The 17,971-nt window shown below is 35.4% G+C and overlaps 2 protein-coding genes across 2 annotated transcripts in view; one reads left to right on the forward strand and one right to left on the reverse strand.

The window, feature by feature from the left end:
- Positions 1–1,331: 1,331 nt before the first annotated feature.
- On the forward strand, positions 1,332–6,190 carry LOC149545646 (disease resistance protein Roq1-like). Its single transcript, XM_089794250.1, has 4 exons — positions 1,332–1,879; positions 3,251–4,331; positions 4,428–4,697; positions 4,782–6,190. Exons 1-4 carry the CDS (start codon positions 1,332–1,334, stop codon positions 5,895–5,897), a joined length of 3,015 nt encoding a protein of 1,004 aa, XP_089650376.1. The 3' UTR covers positions 5,898–6,190.
- A 2,204-nt stretch (positions 6,191–8,394) lies between these two features.
- Positions 8,395–17,971, reverse strand: part of LOC149545647 (uncharacterized) — a 96,215-nt gene continuing 86,638 nt past the window's right edge. The window contains exons 7-11 of the mRNA XM_089793815.1: positions 15,990–16,569; positions 14,811–15,867; positions 14,380–14,700; positions 13,939–14,288; positions 8,395–9,088 (exon numbers count right to left, since the gene is read on the reverse strand). Coding sequence (XP_089649941.1) covers positions 8,395–9,088; positions 13,939–14,288; positions 14,380–14,700; positions 14,811–15,867; positions 15,990–16,569 — 3,002 coding nt within the window. The remainder of the gene's footprint in view (positions 9,089–13,938; positions 14,289–14,379; positions 14,701–14,810; positions 15,868–15,989; positions 16,570–17,971) is intronic.

Raw genomic sequence — 17,971 nt, forward strand, 5'->3', positions numbered from 1 at the left:
AAACAAGTTTTGTATGTGATTTACTTTAGATATTTTAATTTATTCACTATCTTTTATTCTAATAAAACTACAGGCTCGTTGCCAACATTTTTCCTGCTTGTGTGGATATGGAAGCTTTTAATTTCTTCAATAGTTTTTATTCCCAAACAATTGCACGACATTGAACACATTCTTCCTTCTTGTGCAGATATGGAAGCTTTAAAATATAGCATGGACACCTTTCAAAACCACAAACAAGCCATGTGAATTTTTTCAATAAAATGCCTCAATGAAATGTGGTCCTAGCACTGTTGAAGATGCTTGCATAGGTAAATGAATTTCACATTTGTTTCCACAACCATTTCTACTTGGGTGTAAATTTGAGTTGTCAAATAAGGTATGTGTAAAATGGATATAGTTAAAGGGCTTTAGAGACTTTCAAGCAATTGCAATTAAAAATAGGTCTTCTACTATATACTATTTAAATTCTAATTTATATTTTTGTTAAGAATTGCAATTGTTGAACTTTGCTTTGTGTTCCTGTAAAGTGATCTTTTTAATCTTCTCTTGGTTTGAAATTTTGATCTAACATCTTGGTGCCTTGAGAAATCAAAGGGGAAGATGGTTAATGGTTGTCAAATTTTCTATGGAAATTGTAACTATAATTTTACCCCTGAATTAGGTAAGTATTGATGGTGACGAAGAGCAGTGGCTATGGAAGACGTTGAAACTATGGCAGTGACAACTATGGAGATGTGGGACATTATGTAGGAAGTTATGGCAGTGAAAATGATAGGACTATCACAGCCATGAAAATATGATATGAAAGGAAGCTTTAAAATTATTCTGTTTACTTTTCACTATTTTTTATTAATAAATAGATTTTTCTTTTATTTTTTATAATATTTATAAATATATGAACTATATTCTAGATCCATATGTTTGAAAAATTCTTAATGCTATTGATTATATTAATTGCCCCTAACCATCAAACAATGCCATAATTATAATTACTTGCCGTAGACAAGAACTAATAATATTAATTTGGAGACAACGCAATAAACTTGTGTATTACTTCAAAACTCGGCGAAAGAGACCAAATGATGCTTCTGCGCTACTTCTAAACTGGCCTTCTCCCTCAAAAATATCCTCCGTGTCCAAGTTCCTGACTTCCTTTCTTCATTGCTCATATGAAATTTAATTTCATCTTCTCACAATATTTCTGTACCAAGCCGGCTATCTGTCTTCCGCACTGTTCAGTCAAAATTAATTTAATGTCAACTTTAATCTAGGTACTTCTCCAAACACGAAGCTGCCTTTGTAAGAATTCTTGTATATCTCAATTTGCATCTATGGGTGTCTCTTCTACCAGTGACGGGCAGCCCAAATATGGGCTACGAAATGCTTTTGACGCTCTCAGAATCCCATCGCCTCCTGGATCGAATCACATGGCCTACGATGTATTTATAAGTCATTCTAGTCAAGTTGTCGAACAGGCGCTAGCGGATAATATCTGCAATTACCTAGATGGCTTGGGTCTGCAAGTGTTTTTGGACAACCATAGGCTCAACTTATGGGATTTGACGCCTAGACAGTTAGAGGAAGCCATGGCTAGTGCTTCAATCCATATAGTCATTTTCTCTCACTGTTATGCACAATCTCCCCGGTGTTTGGCGGAACTGACATTTATGATCAAAACCCATACCACGATTATCCCCATCTTCTATCATATTGAACCTTTTGATTTAAGATGGGTTGTTGTAGGGAAAGGAATATATGCACAAGTCTTCTCCGGCCACGAAAAGGCAGATGCTTACACCACAGAAGACCTTCAGCAATGGACAGGGGCACTCCGAAAAGTTTCATATTCTACTGATGGCATTATTATTAGAAATCTTGAGTAAGTACCTTACTCCTCCTCTTCCCCTCTAAGTTTAATATTGACGCCCCTTTAGAGTGGTTTTGATTGTAAAATACTTGCTGTGTATCCTTTCAATTTTAAGTTTAGAGTATTAACTGTCAAGTACTCTAAATATGCGTAAAACAGACTCTTATTCCTTAACTGTAACATGCTTTCTAATATTAACAATCAGCAAAAATATCTCGTGAGAAACCAATTGGCTGTGTTCGGTTTTCTAGTCATCGTTGTGTGGATTTAATATGGCAAGTTTATGTCGGATCTTTCAGCACTGGTTAGGCGTGATGGCCTTATTTGTGGCCTCTATAAATTGATTTGGAGTTTGAATGTTTGGTGGGCTCAAATTTGTTTTCAAAATAATTCATGACAAAAATTTCGAAAACCAAATTCCTAATTCTATTCTTCCAAATCTAAATTGTTATAACATGTAAATAACTCGGGAGAATCAACATTTACTGGACATCTGCGGAAAGGTTCTCTGAAAGTGGTAATTCTGACATGGTTAACAAATGTTGAATTTTCGCATAAAATTTGGCATGGTGGTATGCAGAACTTTACGAAGAGATAAATACCGTTTTCTATTTTGCTAAAGCCATCGTACTTAGGTTGCTCTTTCCAGAGGCCCATGGCTTGTTTATTCCTCCTTGCTCTAATATCGAACTTTGACTCGTGAATTTTCAGGCGCAGAATTAAAGACTCTTGTTCTTTTAATTTCGATTGGCTACCTTCTTGAAACTTTAACTAATATTGCCTATTCACCAGGTTATATCATTTTTGTAGAACTCAAAAAAAAAAAAAATTGCAGCTCAACCAAAACATCGTGGCTATTTTGGCATTGACCTTTCTAAGTATCTTACAAATAATGGATATCCAAATCGATCAGAACGAATAATCCCTGCAACACTTTTTCCTGTTCTCAGATCAATTATTGTCTATTAACAAGATCAATTATTGTCTATTCGTTGTCCAACGCCCTTCAAGGCTCCTCAACGACTTTGTCGAAGCGTTAAACAATGGACATCATTGCTTGAATTCGGTGGCATGGGAAATTTGTGGCTTTTAGTGGGAGGTTGGAGTTCTTTCTTTTATTTCTATTCATTGGCAAGGCATAACTTTCCGTGCTAGGAAGCCTCGGAAAATTTTAGCATTCAATAGTGAGAGAGATTTATTACTGTTTCTGAGTCTCTTCAAATGTAATTGAAACCATGCAATTCTACGAATGGCTATCGATAAAATAATTTTTAAAAGAAAAGGAAGAAATAGGTGTCTGTAAAATAACTTTTAAACTGTAGCATAGCATGTGTTTCATCTCATTTTATTCCTACTCACTTCGAGTTCGGTTCACGTTTCCAGAGACGAGAAGAGGGTAATGAAGAATCTGGTGAAACGTGTAGTGAAAGAGACAAACAAGGTGCCGACAGAGGTTGTCAACCATTTGGTAGGTCTATATGAAGCCGTGAGTTACTTTGACGAGATTGTAGGGAAGTGTACTGGCAAAATACAGATTGTGGGAATTAGCGGAATGGGTGGCTCTGGCAAAACCACTCTTGCAAAGGAAATATATAAGAAGAGATCATCAATCTTTTCTAGGTCAAGTTTTCTGTGCAATATTCGAGATGCCACAGAGAAAGGACTACTGGTTGAAAAACAGAGAAAGCTCCTAGATGACCTCGATGTCAAAAGTGTATCCTTTGACGAAGTAGAAGCAGGCAAAGGTATTCTTAACAGCCATTTGAGATTTGTTTCCGTGCTTGTCATTTTAGACGATGTGGATGATACAGACCAGTTGGATGCTCTTTTGCCAGCAGAGAAGAGTCTTGGCGAGGGGAGTTTGATTGTTGTCACCACGCGAAAGGTAGACGTTCTTAAAGAAAGAGGCATATCTATCATTTATCACATGAAGCTTCTCAAAGCCACTTATGCCAAACAACTCTTCTGCTGGCATGCATTTTTACAACCCTTTCCATTTTTGGGATTTGAGGATCTCGTTGAGAAGTTCTTAAGAGTTTGCAACGGTCTCCCTTTATCACTCAAGGTACTCGGAGGAAAGGTCTATGGCGAGTCTTGCAGGGATCATTGGCAATATACATTAAAACAGTTATCCAAAGTATCAGAAAGGGGCATCAGAGGACAGCTGGAAGTCTGTTTTGATGCGTTAGATAAAGAAGATAAGGAAACGTTCTTGGATATAGCTTGTTTCTTCATTGGAGAGGAGGTAAGTTTGGCCATCGAAGTAAGGGAAGGATCTGGTTGGAATGCGCAGATCGGTTTGGATAGACTTCTCAATAAGTGTCTAGTTGAAGTAGACGATTATGATATCATACAAATGCATGATCATTTGAGGGATCTAGGAAGGCGCATTGCACATCGACACTCACCCTATCGCCTCTGGTCTCCACAACAATTCACTTCGATTCCCTCGATTAATCCTCAGGTGAAGTCAAGGCTTTTACTTTTGTCATTCAAACAGGGTACTCTATTATTGTTGTTTTACGATATTTCTAACTTTTTCTTTTGATTTTTTATTTAGAAACCCATCCCAATTAGAGGGATGACAAACGCCGTTTCCAATGTTTGTAACCCCTGGAAAGAGAAGATCTCGCTTGGATTAAAACTTTTGGTCTCTACCGGAGAATTTCTAGATCAAGATGTTGGCAAGTTATCAAGAGAACTGCTCTGGCTTCGCTGGAATGATTCCAGTCATACAAATCTTCCTGAATGGCTTTCATTGAAAAATTTGAGAGTATTAGAGCTTAATGGCGCTTTAAACTTGCAAGAACTTTGGACCGATACTAAGCATGTAAGTAGCCTGTTTTACAGATATTTTCAAATCTTTATTCCAATTATGTTGTCTGAGTTAACCAAAATCGAATCTTGCAAGCAGGCACCTTTGTATTTAAGAGAGCTGATTATTGCTGGCACCTGGAGTGCTAGTTTTGAAAGGCTCCCAAGTTCAATATCAAATCTGAAACATCTGAGAAAAATAGCACTGTTAGGTTGTGTTTGTAAAGAGTTCAGCATTAAAGAGCTGCCAGAAGAGTTTTGTCATCTCCAATCGCTGGAACACCTGGAGCTACGGCATTGCAAATTTCTGTCAACACTGCCGACTCATTTTGGGAAACTAAGAAAACTGCGGCATCTGGATTTGTACTCTTGCCAGATGCTAAGGAGGTTGCCAGTTTCTTTCAAGCAGCTCGTAAACCTGGAATATCTTGATTTATCAGGTTGTAAGAAGCTTCCATCTTTGCCAGACATGCTTGAAAACATGAGAAAGCTGAAGAAGTTGTATTTCATAGGATGTTCTAAAGTTCAAGACTTGCCCTTGCAAATTGCGGAGCAGAAATACTTAAGGGAGCTCCACCTGAAAAAAACAATGCTAAAGGATGTACCAAATAACATCGGCCAACTAAGCAAATTGGAATCGCTGATGATTGGAAGTCCGCACTTGACAGAGTTCCCAGAGTCTTTTGGCTTTTTGTCAAGCTTGATAAATCTCAAAATTACAGGATGCATCAAACTGAAATCTCTCCCCGAGTCTATAGAGCATTTCAATCTTTTAGAATATTTGTGCATTAAGTCGTCTGGAGTGAGGTCTTTACCTCAAGGATTTTGGAAACTGAGTAATCTCCAAGCTTTGAAGATTTTTGACTGTCCAATCTCCCAGTTGGATGTCGGGTCAGCGTCATGTTCTTCATTGCGGAAACTCAAGGTGATACATCTAAAAGCAACCGACGTGAGTAGACTATCTATTACTCAAAGTTGTTGCCCGAAACTTGAGACTCTGCAGCTTGAGCTAAATCGCCATTTAATCGAGATAGATATCTTCTCAAAGTCAGTAAGGACGGTAAAGATGTATGAATGTCCAATGCTGCGCATCATAAATGGCCTTTCAGATGTAGTAAAGCTTGAGATAACAGGATGTCCAGAATTGGGTGCAGATAATATCAGATCAGCTTCAATGGCGGCGGTTTCGACTGACTCAACAGAGAGGTTCAATTAAGCCGTTCAATTACCTCTAAACTCTTTCAACTGTGAGCAATCAGACCGTTTTTCTTAGTGAAAAACCGGACTTCTTATTTTTCTGAGGCGATTTCCTTAAAAACCGGAGATATTGACGTGCGTCAATCTTGTTTATCTGGGTTTTGTATCCAGGGCTTTAGACAGGCTTCGTGTGTAGTATGCATCGCTGTAGTCTTTCGTTTGTGTATTATTGATCTCAAATTTTTTTGATATAATTCCCTGTTGTTACATTTTATGTTAACTTAGATGCATGTATCTAGCCTTCTTTTGTTACGTTATACTTGTCACCAGTTTATTTAACTCTCAATTGTGGTGTCGTTTTATAATTATTCGTGGTTTTGTTATCTTTCATTCATTATTCAATGGTTGGTTGGCAATCCTTTATATTTTATCTTTCATTATCATAAAATTTTCATGATATTTCAGCACATTTTATGGACTTGTGGTCATTTTAAATTGCAGTATTGTCTTAGTGTTTTGGCAGTATTTCTGGTCTCTAGTAAAATTATTCTTGTATATTATGGTCTTTTTCATCAACAGTGATCTTGTAGATATGGCTGCATTGCTTATATTATTTTTATGATCTTACTATATCTATTATCAAATTATATTGTTTGTTTATGGTAGTTGGTAGCATTAATATAATAACATGGTTTTCATGGTTTCATCATGCATTGACACTTTGTTCATATAATATTTTTTTATATCATCTAAGAGTGGTTGATATATTTCTCAGTCTTATATACTCATCGCCAGCTATTGTGATTGATGCTTCTCGCTTAGAGGTATCTTTTTATTAAAAATACCTTAGGATGACTTGCTTGATTATACATGACATATTCATCTTCACTTGTTTCTCCCTCGTCTTCCTTAAAGCTTATATGTTCATGTATGGTATAAATTTACTAATTATTTTGAAACTTGTACATGTTCTAATAGATCTAATTATTTTAAAATATTTTTCTTCTAGCTTGGTGATTCATTTTGTCCTCATTTAAAATAGGTCATAAGCCCAATAGAGTTTCTATTGTAAACTCAATGGTTAATTTCAATTTATTAGATTCATGGTGGTTACCATTTGTATGTCAAAATTTTATGTCATTCTCATTCTAATGTTTTATATTCTAGTTGATTTCTTTGTAGGTGGTTGTTTATATTGAATTTGTAGGCGAGATGAGATCAAAAATAAATCTTCAAACAATTAATTATGTTACTATATATTACTAAGCTTGAAAGGGAAAAGATTTTTTTAAAATTAAATATTCAATCAATCAATTATTGGTTGATAGCCATTTTTTTCAAACGAAAATGATAAGTAAAGGTATGGGTTTTCTTTTCTATGTTTTATTGTGTAATGCTTCTTTTTTAACTACTAGAGATGAAGTTAATAAATATCAATATTTTATCATCTAAATGTATTCATGAATGTTTCTATACTTTAAATAGTCATAATAAAATTTAATAACTTAAGTATTTACTTTAGTCTGTTTTGTATTTACTGAGACCATATACAAGAAAGCTGCAATTACATATTAGAGTTCTATGTCAAGGAGTATTTGTGTGTGAAGTAAAAATATTTTGTTCTATTGATTGCTAAGAAATCAACATGACAAATATATAAAAGGACAACAATACATTTGCATAATATATCATCCACCCTTGATACATTGTTCTTCGAATTCTACTTGGCCAAGTGAACCACACTGAAGGAATAAATTATTATAGTTGGTTCAAATTATTTCTTGTAAGAAGCAAATTTCAATATATGTAGAACACATCAATCACATATCACAAAGATAAAATTTCAGTGATGTAAATCTTTGTCACAATTGAAACTTAAATAACTTGATTATGTATCTAAAGAATGATCAACTTCTATAATCCTTAACTTTTCTCTATTTTAAATTATTATGTAAATCTTGAAGTTTGATTATCATCAAGAATGTCCTTTATATATAATAGAGATTTATACCTGATAATATTAAACTCATCTCTTTCTTAAACTCTTTATTCTCACCAAATCCCAAGACTAAGGTTAAAATCTGATCCTAAACTTTGATTTCTTACATCTCTAAATTAATTAAGAGGTCAACATTATCGCCATACTGAATTCTGAATAAATCCTCATTTTATCTCAATAATTCAGACAAGCTTAATCTCATATCATTTCTCCCAAATTAATGTGGAGTCTAATTATTGCACTGATAAATTGTTGATATAATATGCTTCACCAGACATCTACGTTAATTTTAGGGCAGACTTTCATCCCCAGACAAAGAAATATGCAATTCCATGTTGAAATCCAAAGAAGACATTAATAATAACGACATTTAAGAAGAATAAACCGACGGCTAGAACACATAATCCTTGCTCTTCCAAAAGAAAACTGCTAGACCTACAAACTGTAGTTACTTCGAGTGGCAAATAATTGCTATTTCATGATGACATTTGCTGCTATCTGTTTGTAAGCAGTCAGTCTAGTTTTCCGAATTCGGAATGATCGAGACTAGAGCAGCAATACCCTTTATATTCTTGAGTTTTTCACATTCTGACAATTCTATATTCTTAACTGTTCCTGGCGACATTTCAATTTCCTCCAAATGCTCATTATTGCTAAGACGGAGTGTTTCAAGTCTTGGACAACAGTTTTCAGAAATTGAAATTCTGCTCACGTGTGTCTCGTTTAAATCTAGCACTGTGAGCTTCTCCAATGCAAAGGAAGTTACTGACCCAAAATCGACTTCTGCAAGTGGGCAATCAGAAATCTTCAAGGTTCGAAGGTTAGCCAGCTGTGTAAATCCTTCAGGGAAAGCCCTCACTTCCGTGGACTCTATACAAAGATCTTCTAGAAGTCGTAGATGCCCAAGTGTGTTGGGTAAAGATTCCAAAGCCATACAGTCAATAATTGAAAGGCTTTTCAAGCTGGATAAATTTCCAAGAGAATCTGGCAAGCTATTCAATAACGGACTCCCTAATGTCAGCACTTCCAATTTACTCAGGCGCCCGATGTTACTCGGTAACTCCTCCAAACTAGTATCTTTAAGTTGGAGCTCTCTCAAACATGCCTGATCTGTAATTTGATGAGGTAATTTCTTAATGGCTAGGCATCCTGAAAGGTTCACATTCTCTAGCTGTGTAATGTTCTTAAGAATGTCTTCCTCTAAGATGAGCCTTGTTAAAAATAATGTTTATTATAGTAGCTGGGCATTTAATGCACAGTCCAGAACTTTCTACCTGCTTCTTGGAGCCTTTCTCTTTGTGCAAAATGTGAATTTAAAATTATGTAGAAATCTCTAGAGTGCTTCTTTTCTTGAAGCTTCTCAAGAACCCTCTAGAAATATGTATGAGCTCTATAAATAGAGCAATTCTCTCAGCTGTAATAACATGAAGAAACTTTATAGCTCTTTGATATATTTGAGTCTTGTCTTTTGCTGCTCTGTTTTTAAGCTCTGTTTTTATTCTTTGTGCTGCTATTTTAATTCATCATGGTATCAGAGCATTTTCAGTTCTTTGGGCTGTGAATATATGATGCTTTTGAAATGAATATATGTGTTTTTCTTGTGTGAATCTTTACATTTGCAGGCTGTAACTAAGGAGTAAACAGCAGTTTGGTTTGGGACAAAAAAACTACATCAAAGGAAGGATATTGCAGCAAAAGAAAAGTGTTTTTTCTTCAACAAATTGGTGAGATTTTTTCAGCTTCAAGCTTGGGTGTTCAAGTTTTTAAATATCTTTCATTCTCATCCAAAAAAAAAGGAAAGAATTTAACAATGAAATCACTTGGTGTGACTTTACCTACAGTTAAATTAAATGAAAAAAATTATTATGATTGAGTATCTCATGTTGAAATCACTCTAACCCTTCAAAATTGTTATGATATTGTGACTGGTAGTGAACAAAGGCCTACAAATCCAGGAAATGATCAAGATAATTGGGATAAAAAGGACAAGAGGGCAGCAACACTAATCAAGCTTACACTTTCAGAAGAAGTTTTTTCAGAAGTTCGTAATGAGAGAAGTGGAGTCAAAGTTTGGGAGATTTTGAAAGATTTATATCAAAATTTAGGTGATGTATGGATCTTATCTCTCACAACTGAATTATACAATTTGAAATTATCAAGCTCACAAGAGATAATCCCACATTTAAGTAAGTTAAAGGAAAAGAAAAATGAGTTTGCTTCTCTTGGAAAAGATATAGATGATAAAGATTTTGTGCAAATTATATTACAAAGTCTTTCAGGATCTTATCAATCATTTATAAGGGGTTTAGATACTGCAGATAAATTAAAAAATATTAAACCAGAAGAATTGTGTGCTAAGTTGGTTCAAGAAGAGAAAAGACAAGTTAAAGAAAAAGAATCATTTGATGGTGAATCTCAAGCATTTGTAATGAAAGGAAAACAATATTATAAGAAGTCACAAGAAAATGAATCTAAAGAAAGAAATTGGAAGAATGAAAATAAGAGTATTTCATATATAGATCATAATAGAAGTAAATGGAAATGTCATTATTGTGGTAAAATGGGTCATAAGGAAAATGAATGTTTCAAGAAGAAAAGAGATGTAGAAAAGAAAGTAAATAATTATCCAAAATTAGGAGATTCTAAAAGAAATGCATTTTGTGTTGCACTTAAAGAAAATAATACTTTCAAAGAAGATTGGGTTATTGATTCTGGTGCTACACAACACATGTCTCATAATGAGAATCAATTTGAATCAATAAGTGAAAATAAAATAGAGAAAATATATTTGGGGGATAATAGTGTTTTAGAAGTTAAAGGGACTGGTAATGTCAAAGTTGATAATGGTTTGTTCAAAAATGTGAAATTAGTCCCTGAATTAAAAACAAATCTGCTTTTAGTATCTCAAATTGCAAGTCAAGGACATAAAATAGAATTCTACAATGATAAGTGCTTAATCAAGAATGTCAATGATAATTATAGAGTCATTGCAATTGGTAAAATGGAGAATGGATTATATAAATTTCAAGAATTTACTTCTAAATGTGGAGATAAACATATGTGTGCTATTGCCCAATATGATGATATGAGCAGGTTATGGCATGAGCGTTTGGGGCACATCAATTTTCAAAGTCTCATGCTTATGGAGAAATTACAAATGGTGCATGGGCTGCCAAAGATATCATTAAGCCCTAAGGTGTGTGAAGGATGTGCAATGAGAAAACAACATGTGGAAAGTTTCCCTCAAGGTAAATCATGGAGAGCAAAAACTCCTCTACATTTAGTCCATAGTGATGTAATGGGTCCTTTCAAAACATCATCAATTGGAGGATCAAGGTATGCCCTCACTTTTATAGATGATTATAGTAGAAGAATTTGGGTGTATTTTCTACAAAAGAAAGATGAAGTGTTTCAAAAGTTTAAAGAGTTTAAAGTTTTGACTGAAAAACAAAGTGGAAAGTACTTAAAGATACTAAGAACTGATAGAGGGACTGAATACATGAATAAAGCTCTTTTAGATTTTTGTAAAGAACATGGAATTAAAAAGGAATCAACTGTCTCTTATTCACACCACAAAAATGGTGTTGCTGAAAGGAAAAATAGAACTATAATAGAAATGGCTAGGTGCATGCTTCATTCTAGAAATCTAGAAGCTAAATTTGGGGCTGAAGCAGTTCATACTACCGTATATATCTTGAATAGAACACCTACTAAAGCAGTTTTGAACATAACACCAGAAGAGGCATGGAGTGGAAGAAAGCCTACAGTATCTCATTTTAGAATTTTTGGTTGTAAAGCATATGCTCACATTCCTGATGAAAGGAGGAGCAAACTTGAAAGGAAAAGCGAGAAGTGCATAATGGTTGGATATAGTGAAGAATCGAAAGGATATAGGTTATACAATCCTAGAGCTAATGAAATCTATATTAAAAGAAATGTATGGTTTGATGAAGATGTTAAGAATGATAATTCTCCAACATTATCTTTCTTTCCAATTTTGATTGATGAAAAAAATTCTACTTCTACCAATAGTCAAAGTCAAGGTGTGCAAACCACTACATGGGATGAGGCTCAAGAAAGTGATAATGAAAATCCAAAGAAATTTAGAAGCATCAAAGAAATTTATCAAGAAGGTCCTAGATATATATTTTCTAACTATGCTCTTATGACTAAGGTGATGCAAGTTGACACTCCAAACACATATGAAGAAGCAAAAGTAAAAGAAGAATGGGAAGCAGCTATGCAGGAAGAATACAATTCTTTGATGAAGAATGGAACATGGAAACTAACAACACTTCCAGAAGGCAAAAATGTGGTTGGTTGCAAGTGGACCTATAGAACCAAATTCACATCAGATGGAGCTATTGAAAAATACAAAGCAAGGTTAGTGGCTAAAGGTTTCTCACAAGAAGAAGGTATAGACTATATTGAAACCTTTGCTCCAGTAGCTAAGATGACTTCCATTCGTACAATAGTTGCTTTAGCTGCAAAGTTTGGTTGGAAAATTTTTCAAATGGATGTAAAAAGTGCATTTTTGCATGGTGACTTAAAAGAAGAAATTTATATGCAACAACCACCAGGATTTATTAAGTATGGAGAAGAGAATTTGGTGAGTAGATTAAGAAAATCACTCTATGGTCTCAAACAAGCACCAAGGGAATGGTACTCAAAAATTAATAAGTACTTCCTAGAAGTTGGATTTAAAAGAAGTAATGTTGATCCAGATGTGTATGTAAAATATTGTGATAATAAGGTTGTTATCATTGTATTGTATGTGGATGACTTGATTATTACAGGAGATCGCACACATGATATTGAGATAACTAAAAATCAACTCAAACAAGCTTTCGAAATAATTGATTTAGGACTAATGCACTATTTTTTGGATATGCAAGTATGGCAAGAAGAAGGAAGAATCATGCTCTCTCAAACTAAATATGCTCTTGATGTACTTAAAAAATTCAATATGAGTGATTGTAAACCATGTAATACACCATGTGAAATAGGAGTAAAGTTAGGTGCTAACTCTACTTAAAAGAAAGTGGATGGAAAATTATATAGGCAGCTTGTTGGAGATCTTTTGTATCTTACTATAACTAGACCAGATATTGCATATGCAGTTGGTATTGTATCGAGATACATGGCAGATCCACACATTGAACATTGGAAAGTGGCTAAAAGAATATTAAGATATATTAAGGGTACTTACCAGCTTGGCATTGAATACAAATATGGAGGAGAACCTACTTTAGTTGGATATACAGATTCTGATTATGTAGGTGACATTGATGATAGAAAGTCAACTTTAGGATATATCTTCCATCTTGGATCGGGACCGATTTCGTGGAGTAGCAAGAAGCAATCAACAGTGTCACTCTCATCTACAGAAGTTGAATATATTAGTTTATCAAAGGCATCTCAAGAAGCATTATGGCTTAAGAGGTTACTTGAAGAATTGCATCATCCACAAGACTCTCCAACAACAATATTTTGTGATAATCAAAGTACTATCAAGCTAGCAAAAAATCCGGTATATCATGCAAGGTCCAAGCATATAGAAGTGCATCATCATTTTGTTCGAGATCTAATTGAAAGACAAGAGGTGGAGCTTCAATTTTGCGGAATAGAAGATCAACTTGCTGATATATTTACAAAAGCATTGTCCGTTGTAAAATCTACGAAATTTAAAGATCTATTGCAGTTCAAAGATGTTCCTACTCTCTCCAAATAAACATTATGGGGGGGTGTTAAAAATAATGTTTATTATAGTAGCTGGGCATTTAATGCACAGTCCAGAACTTTCTACTTGCTTCTTGGAGCCTCTCTCTTTGTGCAAAATGTGAATTTAAAATTATGTAAAAATCTCTAGAGTGCTTTCTTTCTTGAAACTTCTCAAGAACCCTCTAGAAATATGTATGAACTCTATAAATAGAGCATTTCTCTCAGCTGTAATAACATGAAGAAACTTTATAGCTCTTTGATACATTTGAGTCTTGTCTTTTGCTGCTCTGTTTTTAAGCTCTATTTTTATTCTTTGTGCTGCTGTTTTAATTCATCAAGCCTTTTGCAACCAGACAAGTCTAGATACTTGAGGTGTCTCAATTGCTGAAAAGATACCGGTAGCATCCTCAACTCCGTGCAAGAGTACAAATCCAGATACTCTAGGTTTCTCAAATCCCCAAATCGGGCGGGGAGTGACGACAGCAATTTACGTTGTCGCAGCTCCAGGTGCTCAAGGGATTGGAGATTACAGAACTCATCGGGCAGTCTTGAAAAGTGAAATTCTCTCCCATGGTAAGAAATCAGGGCTATCTTTGTCAAACGCTCCAGACTAGAAATTATGCTTGGAAAAGTGTGGAAAATGCTGCCTTCAGTAGCAGTAATAATCATCTCTCTCAACTCTTTCGGAGGCTGCGCCCAATTTTCAATTATATTTAGCTAGCAGGGTAATTAATACAGAAAATAAGGTTTTGGCAAAGAACTGTATGGCAAGATATTCGACTTGAGCGTTGTTTTCCCACAGTTGCTGTAAGCTGGAGGTACCATAAAGCTCTAGAACCCTTAAATTTGTTAATGAAAGCCAACCGGGAAGTTCGGTGTGATGGAAATCAAACCAGCGAAGCCAGACTAGTTGCTTTGGCTGTCCGGGAAAGTCTGCGGTAAAATAATTCCCAGCAACAACAAGAAGTTTCAATAGAATCCAGAATCGAAGATTGATACACTCTTCAAATAGCGGCGGATAACGATCACGACATGTAGGGAATTCGTTATGAGCAGGGCAGGCAACGAATTCAGTTGTAGCAGCCATTATGCCCCTGATCTCCTAAGTACAGAAAGGGAAAAGAGAGAGAGAGAGAGAGAGGAATTAAATTGGATCAAAGCAAGTTCTTTGACTTGTAATTGCACAGAAAAAATTATTATCAAGCTTACTACCTCTGTGTAACTCATGATCCTGGTGATCTGCATGGTGAACCATAGACGATGCGGCGAGCATTCAATTGCGATTTCTCTCCCCATATCGCGAAGATTGGAATGCATTCTTATCCGGTTCTTCTTGTCGATCTCAACCAGACATTTGCTCACAAGGTTTTCCAGATCACTCCACCCCGCCTCATCCCACACTGCAATGGCCAGACTTTTCTTTTCCCCAACGAAGAAACAAGCTACATCCAAATATATATTTTTCTCCTCGTCATCTAGTGCATCATAACTAAGCCTCAGACTCTTTTTTATCGTTATGGGCAATGATCTAGAGACCTTCTCTAACACAGATTTCCACTGCTTCTCAGGCTTCCCGTAAAGCATTCCTGCCGTGACCTCAATAGACAAGGGCAATCCATCACAAAGATCTACAAACTGTTGAACGAGATCTTCATAGGCAGCCGGTGGAGAGAATCCTACGAAAGCATGCCGGCAAAAAAGCTCCTTGGCTTGACACGGATTCAGTGCTCTCATCGTGTATATAGGGCACGATCTAAGGACACTCGAATCCCTTGCAGTGATGACAATTAAACTACCGGATCCGAGGTGCCTACCCATTTCTGGCAACAGAGCGTTCAACTGATTGAAATCGTCAACGTCATCCAGAACAATGAGCACACGAAGAGATCTTAAACGCCCTGCCAAAATAGACTTGCCCTCGCTTGCATCCTTGAATGGTATGCTCATATGTACAACGTCCTCCAACAGTTGTTTTTGCAGTTCATGCAATGGATTCTCTCTCACTCTGAATACAAAGCTGCAGTTGTCAAAGGCAGAGTATTTTCTGTTATATATCTCTTTCGCCAGTGTGGTTTTACCACGGCCGCCCATGCCGACAATTCCCACAATCTCTACGTTCCGATTACCTCCAAGACATCTGACTGATTCAAACTCTCGTACAGCATCATCAAGTCCAACTGAATATGGAGCTACATCCAATGGTACCTTCACATTCTTTATCTCCTGCACTACGCGATTCACAATTTTTTTCAAAAGAATCCCTCCGTCACTGCCAGTGCCGATTGGGGACAAATATCAGTAGACGGCAACTGTTCCAATAATAAAATATAATGTAAAGAAGATAAACAAATATTCATCCGAATACAAGGGAACGGAATATATGATGCATACCTGTTATTCCTGTATTCATAGCCGGTAAAAGAGGAAACCCTGTCGAGAGTCTCTTTCCACTTTTGAACCTTTTCTGACTTGTATCTCCCGTTGGCTTCATAATTGGAAAAGGCGTCAGCATAGGATCCCCTGGTCACTCCCCTTCTCAGATCAACAGGCTCGACATGATAGAAAATAGGAATAATCGTGCCCCCAATTTCTTGCATAAGCGACAGCTCTTCTAAACAATAGGGCGATCGCGCATAATCTCTGGAAAATATGGCGATGTGAACTACAGCGCTACGAATTGCATCTTCTATTGCTTTTGGAAAGAAGTCGCCCAACTCGAGCTCTTCTCGGTCCAGAAAGACTCTGACTCTGAGGCGATCAAGGAAATGGTAGATGGAGCTTGCCAATGTCAATTTCACATCAGGTCCACGGTGATTAATGAAAACGTCGTAGGGACCCTTGTTCAGTGTTGTTGTTGATGAAGCAACTCCTGTGCCAATTTCATGGAAAATATTCTCTTGCCTTCCCATTGAAGAGGAAGCAGTTGCCATGGAGTCAAATGGAAACTCAAAGAAATGGAGCTTGAATGATACTGATCAAGGAGGCGAAACAGTCGAAAGCTACAACAGGTATTATAGTATTAATAACTGAGTGGAGTGATCGGTCCAGGTAACAATCAGAAGACCTTTCATTCAAAGTTTTATCGATTTTAAAAATATAAATTTCCGCGTCCTTATATTTAATGTAATATTTTTAGAGATTTCTTTATTGAGGCGCTTATTTTTCATTTTTTCAGGATGTCACTAGTTGTCGCTACATAAAACGACAGACTTCAAATTACAATAAAATTATATTGTATTAGGATTATGCCTAAGGTTACAATTTTGATTAGGGATTAGAGTTTCTAGCTAGAGTTAAAATCATACTTAAGTTTAAGATTATCATTAAGATGATGATTTATATTATTATTAGTGTCAAAGGTTTAGAATTAGGATTAGGATTATATGTTAGGATTTGGACTTTAGATTATGATTAGAGTTTAATTTAAGATTAGAGTTTATATCACAATTACAATTATGGCAAGACTTAGGATTAGGCTTGGAATTATGATTACGGTTATGATTTTTGGCTAGGTAATAGTTTAGATCATGATGATTATTATGGTTGAGGTTAGGATTTATATTAGAATTAGGAATTTGGGTAATGATTAGAAGTAGGATTTAGTAAACATATTATTGTTAGGGTTATTTTACAATGTGCCTCATTGACATGATGCACTATTTCAAGCACAATGAAATATTCAAGAAATAGGTTGGGATGGTGTGATCAAACAATATGAAAGGAAAAAAATATTTGAAGTCACAAGCCGTAATATTTGCTAAAGGAAAAATGAAATACTAGGCCCTTATTTTGCTAGAAATGTTTAACAAGAACAATAGAAAAAAATAGTAAAATTTAAATAAATGGTGGGCCTCATAAATCAATGAAATTCATAGGGAAAAAAATATTGTAAAGGATTCTACTTCATCAATGTCATACTTTAGTAGCTTGTACCATCGTATGAATGAATCCATCTTGTGATATTGTGAAGAGCAAGAAATGTAGGTCTATATATTCTATTGACATGCAATGTCTAGAATAGATGGACTACTGTAGGGAGAAAGGAAGATGGCAAACTTGACCCATCAATTTGTGATGTAACTACAACAAGATTATAAATTTTGTATATTTTTTTCTTCTTGGCCATGTGTAATCCAAATGCACATAGAGAGCTAAAATAACAAATCTTGGGCAAAGGGCAATATTTTATTTCTATGTTAAAGCTCCCTCCCTCTCATTTTAATAAAAAAAAATGTTAGGTAGAGGGTGCAAGCTTGCATTGGATAAATAAATATTTTCATATAAAATATTTTAATTATTTTAATTTTACTCTATACAGTTATGGTTAAGGTGATATTTTTTGGACAAATCTACTAGTTATAGAAAAACGAAAC

This window comes from Cupressus sempervirens, chromosome 7 (genome assembly GCF_028749045.1).
Source record: "Cupressus sempervirens isolate cs-2001-9-10 chromosome 7, ASM2874904v1, whole genome shotgun sequence".
Classification (NCBI taxonomy): domain Eukaryota; kingdom Viridiplantae; phylum Streptophyta; class Pinopsida; order Cupressales; family Cupressaceae; genus Cupressus; species Cupressus sempervirens.

Coding starts and splice junctions, on each gene's coding strand:
- LOC149545646 (XM_089794250.1), top strand. CDS start 1,332: ATGGGTGTCTCTTCTACCAGTGACGGGCAGCCCAAATATGGGCTACGA. Junction 1,880..3,250: donor ATTATTATTAGAAATCTTGA/GTAAGTACCTTA, acceptor TCACGTTTCCAG/AGACGAGAAGAGGGTAATGA. Junction 4,698..4,781: donor TTTGGACCGATACTAAGCAT/GTAAGTAGCCTG, acceptor TCTTGCAAGCAG/GCACCTTTGTATTTAAGAGA.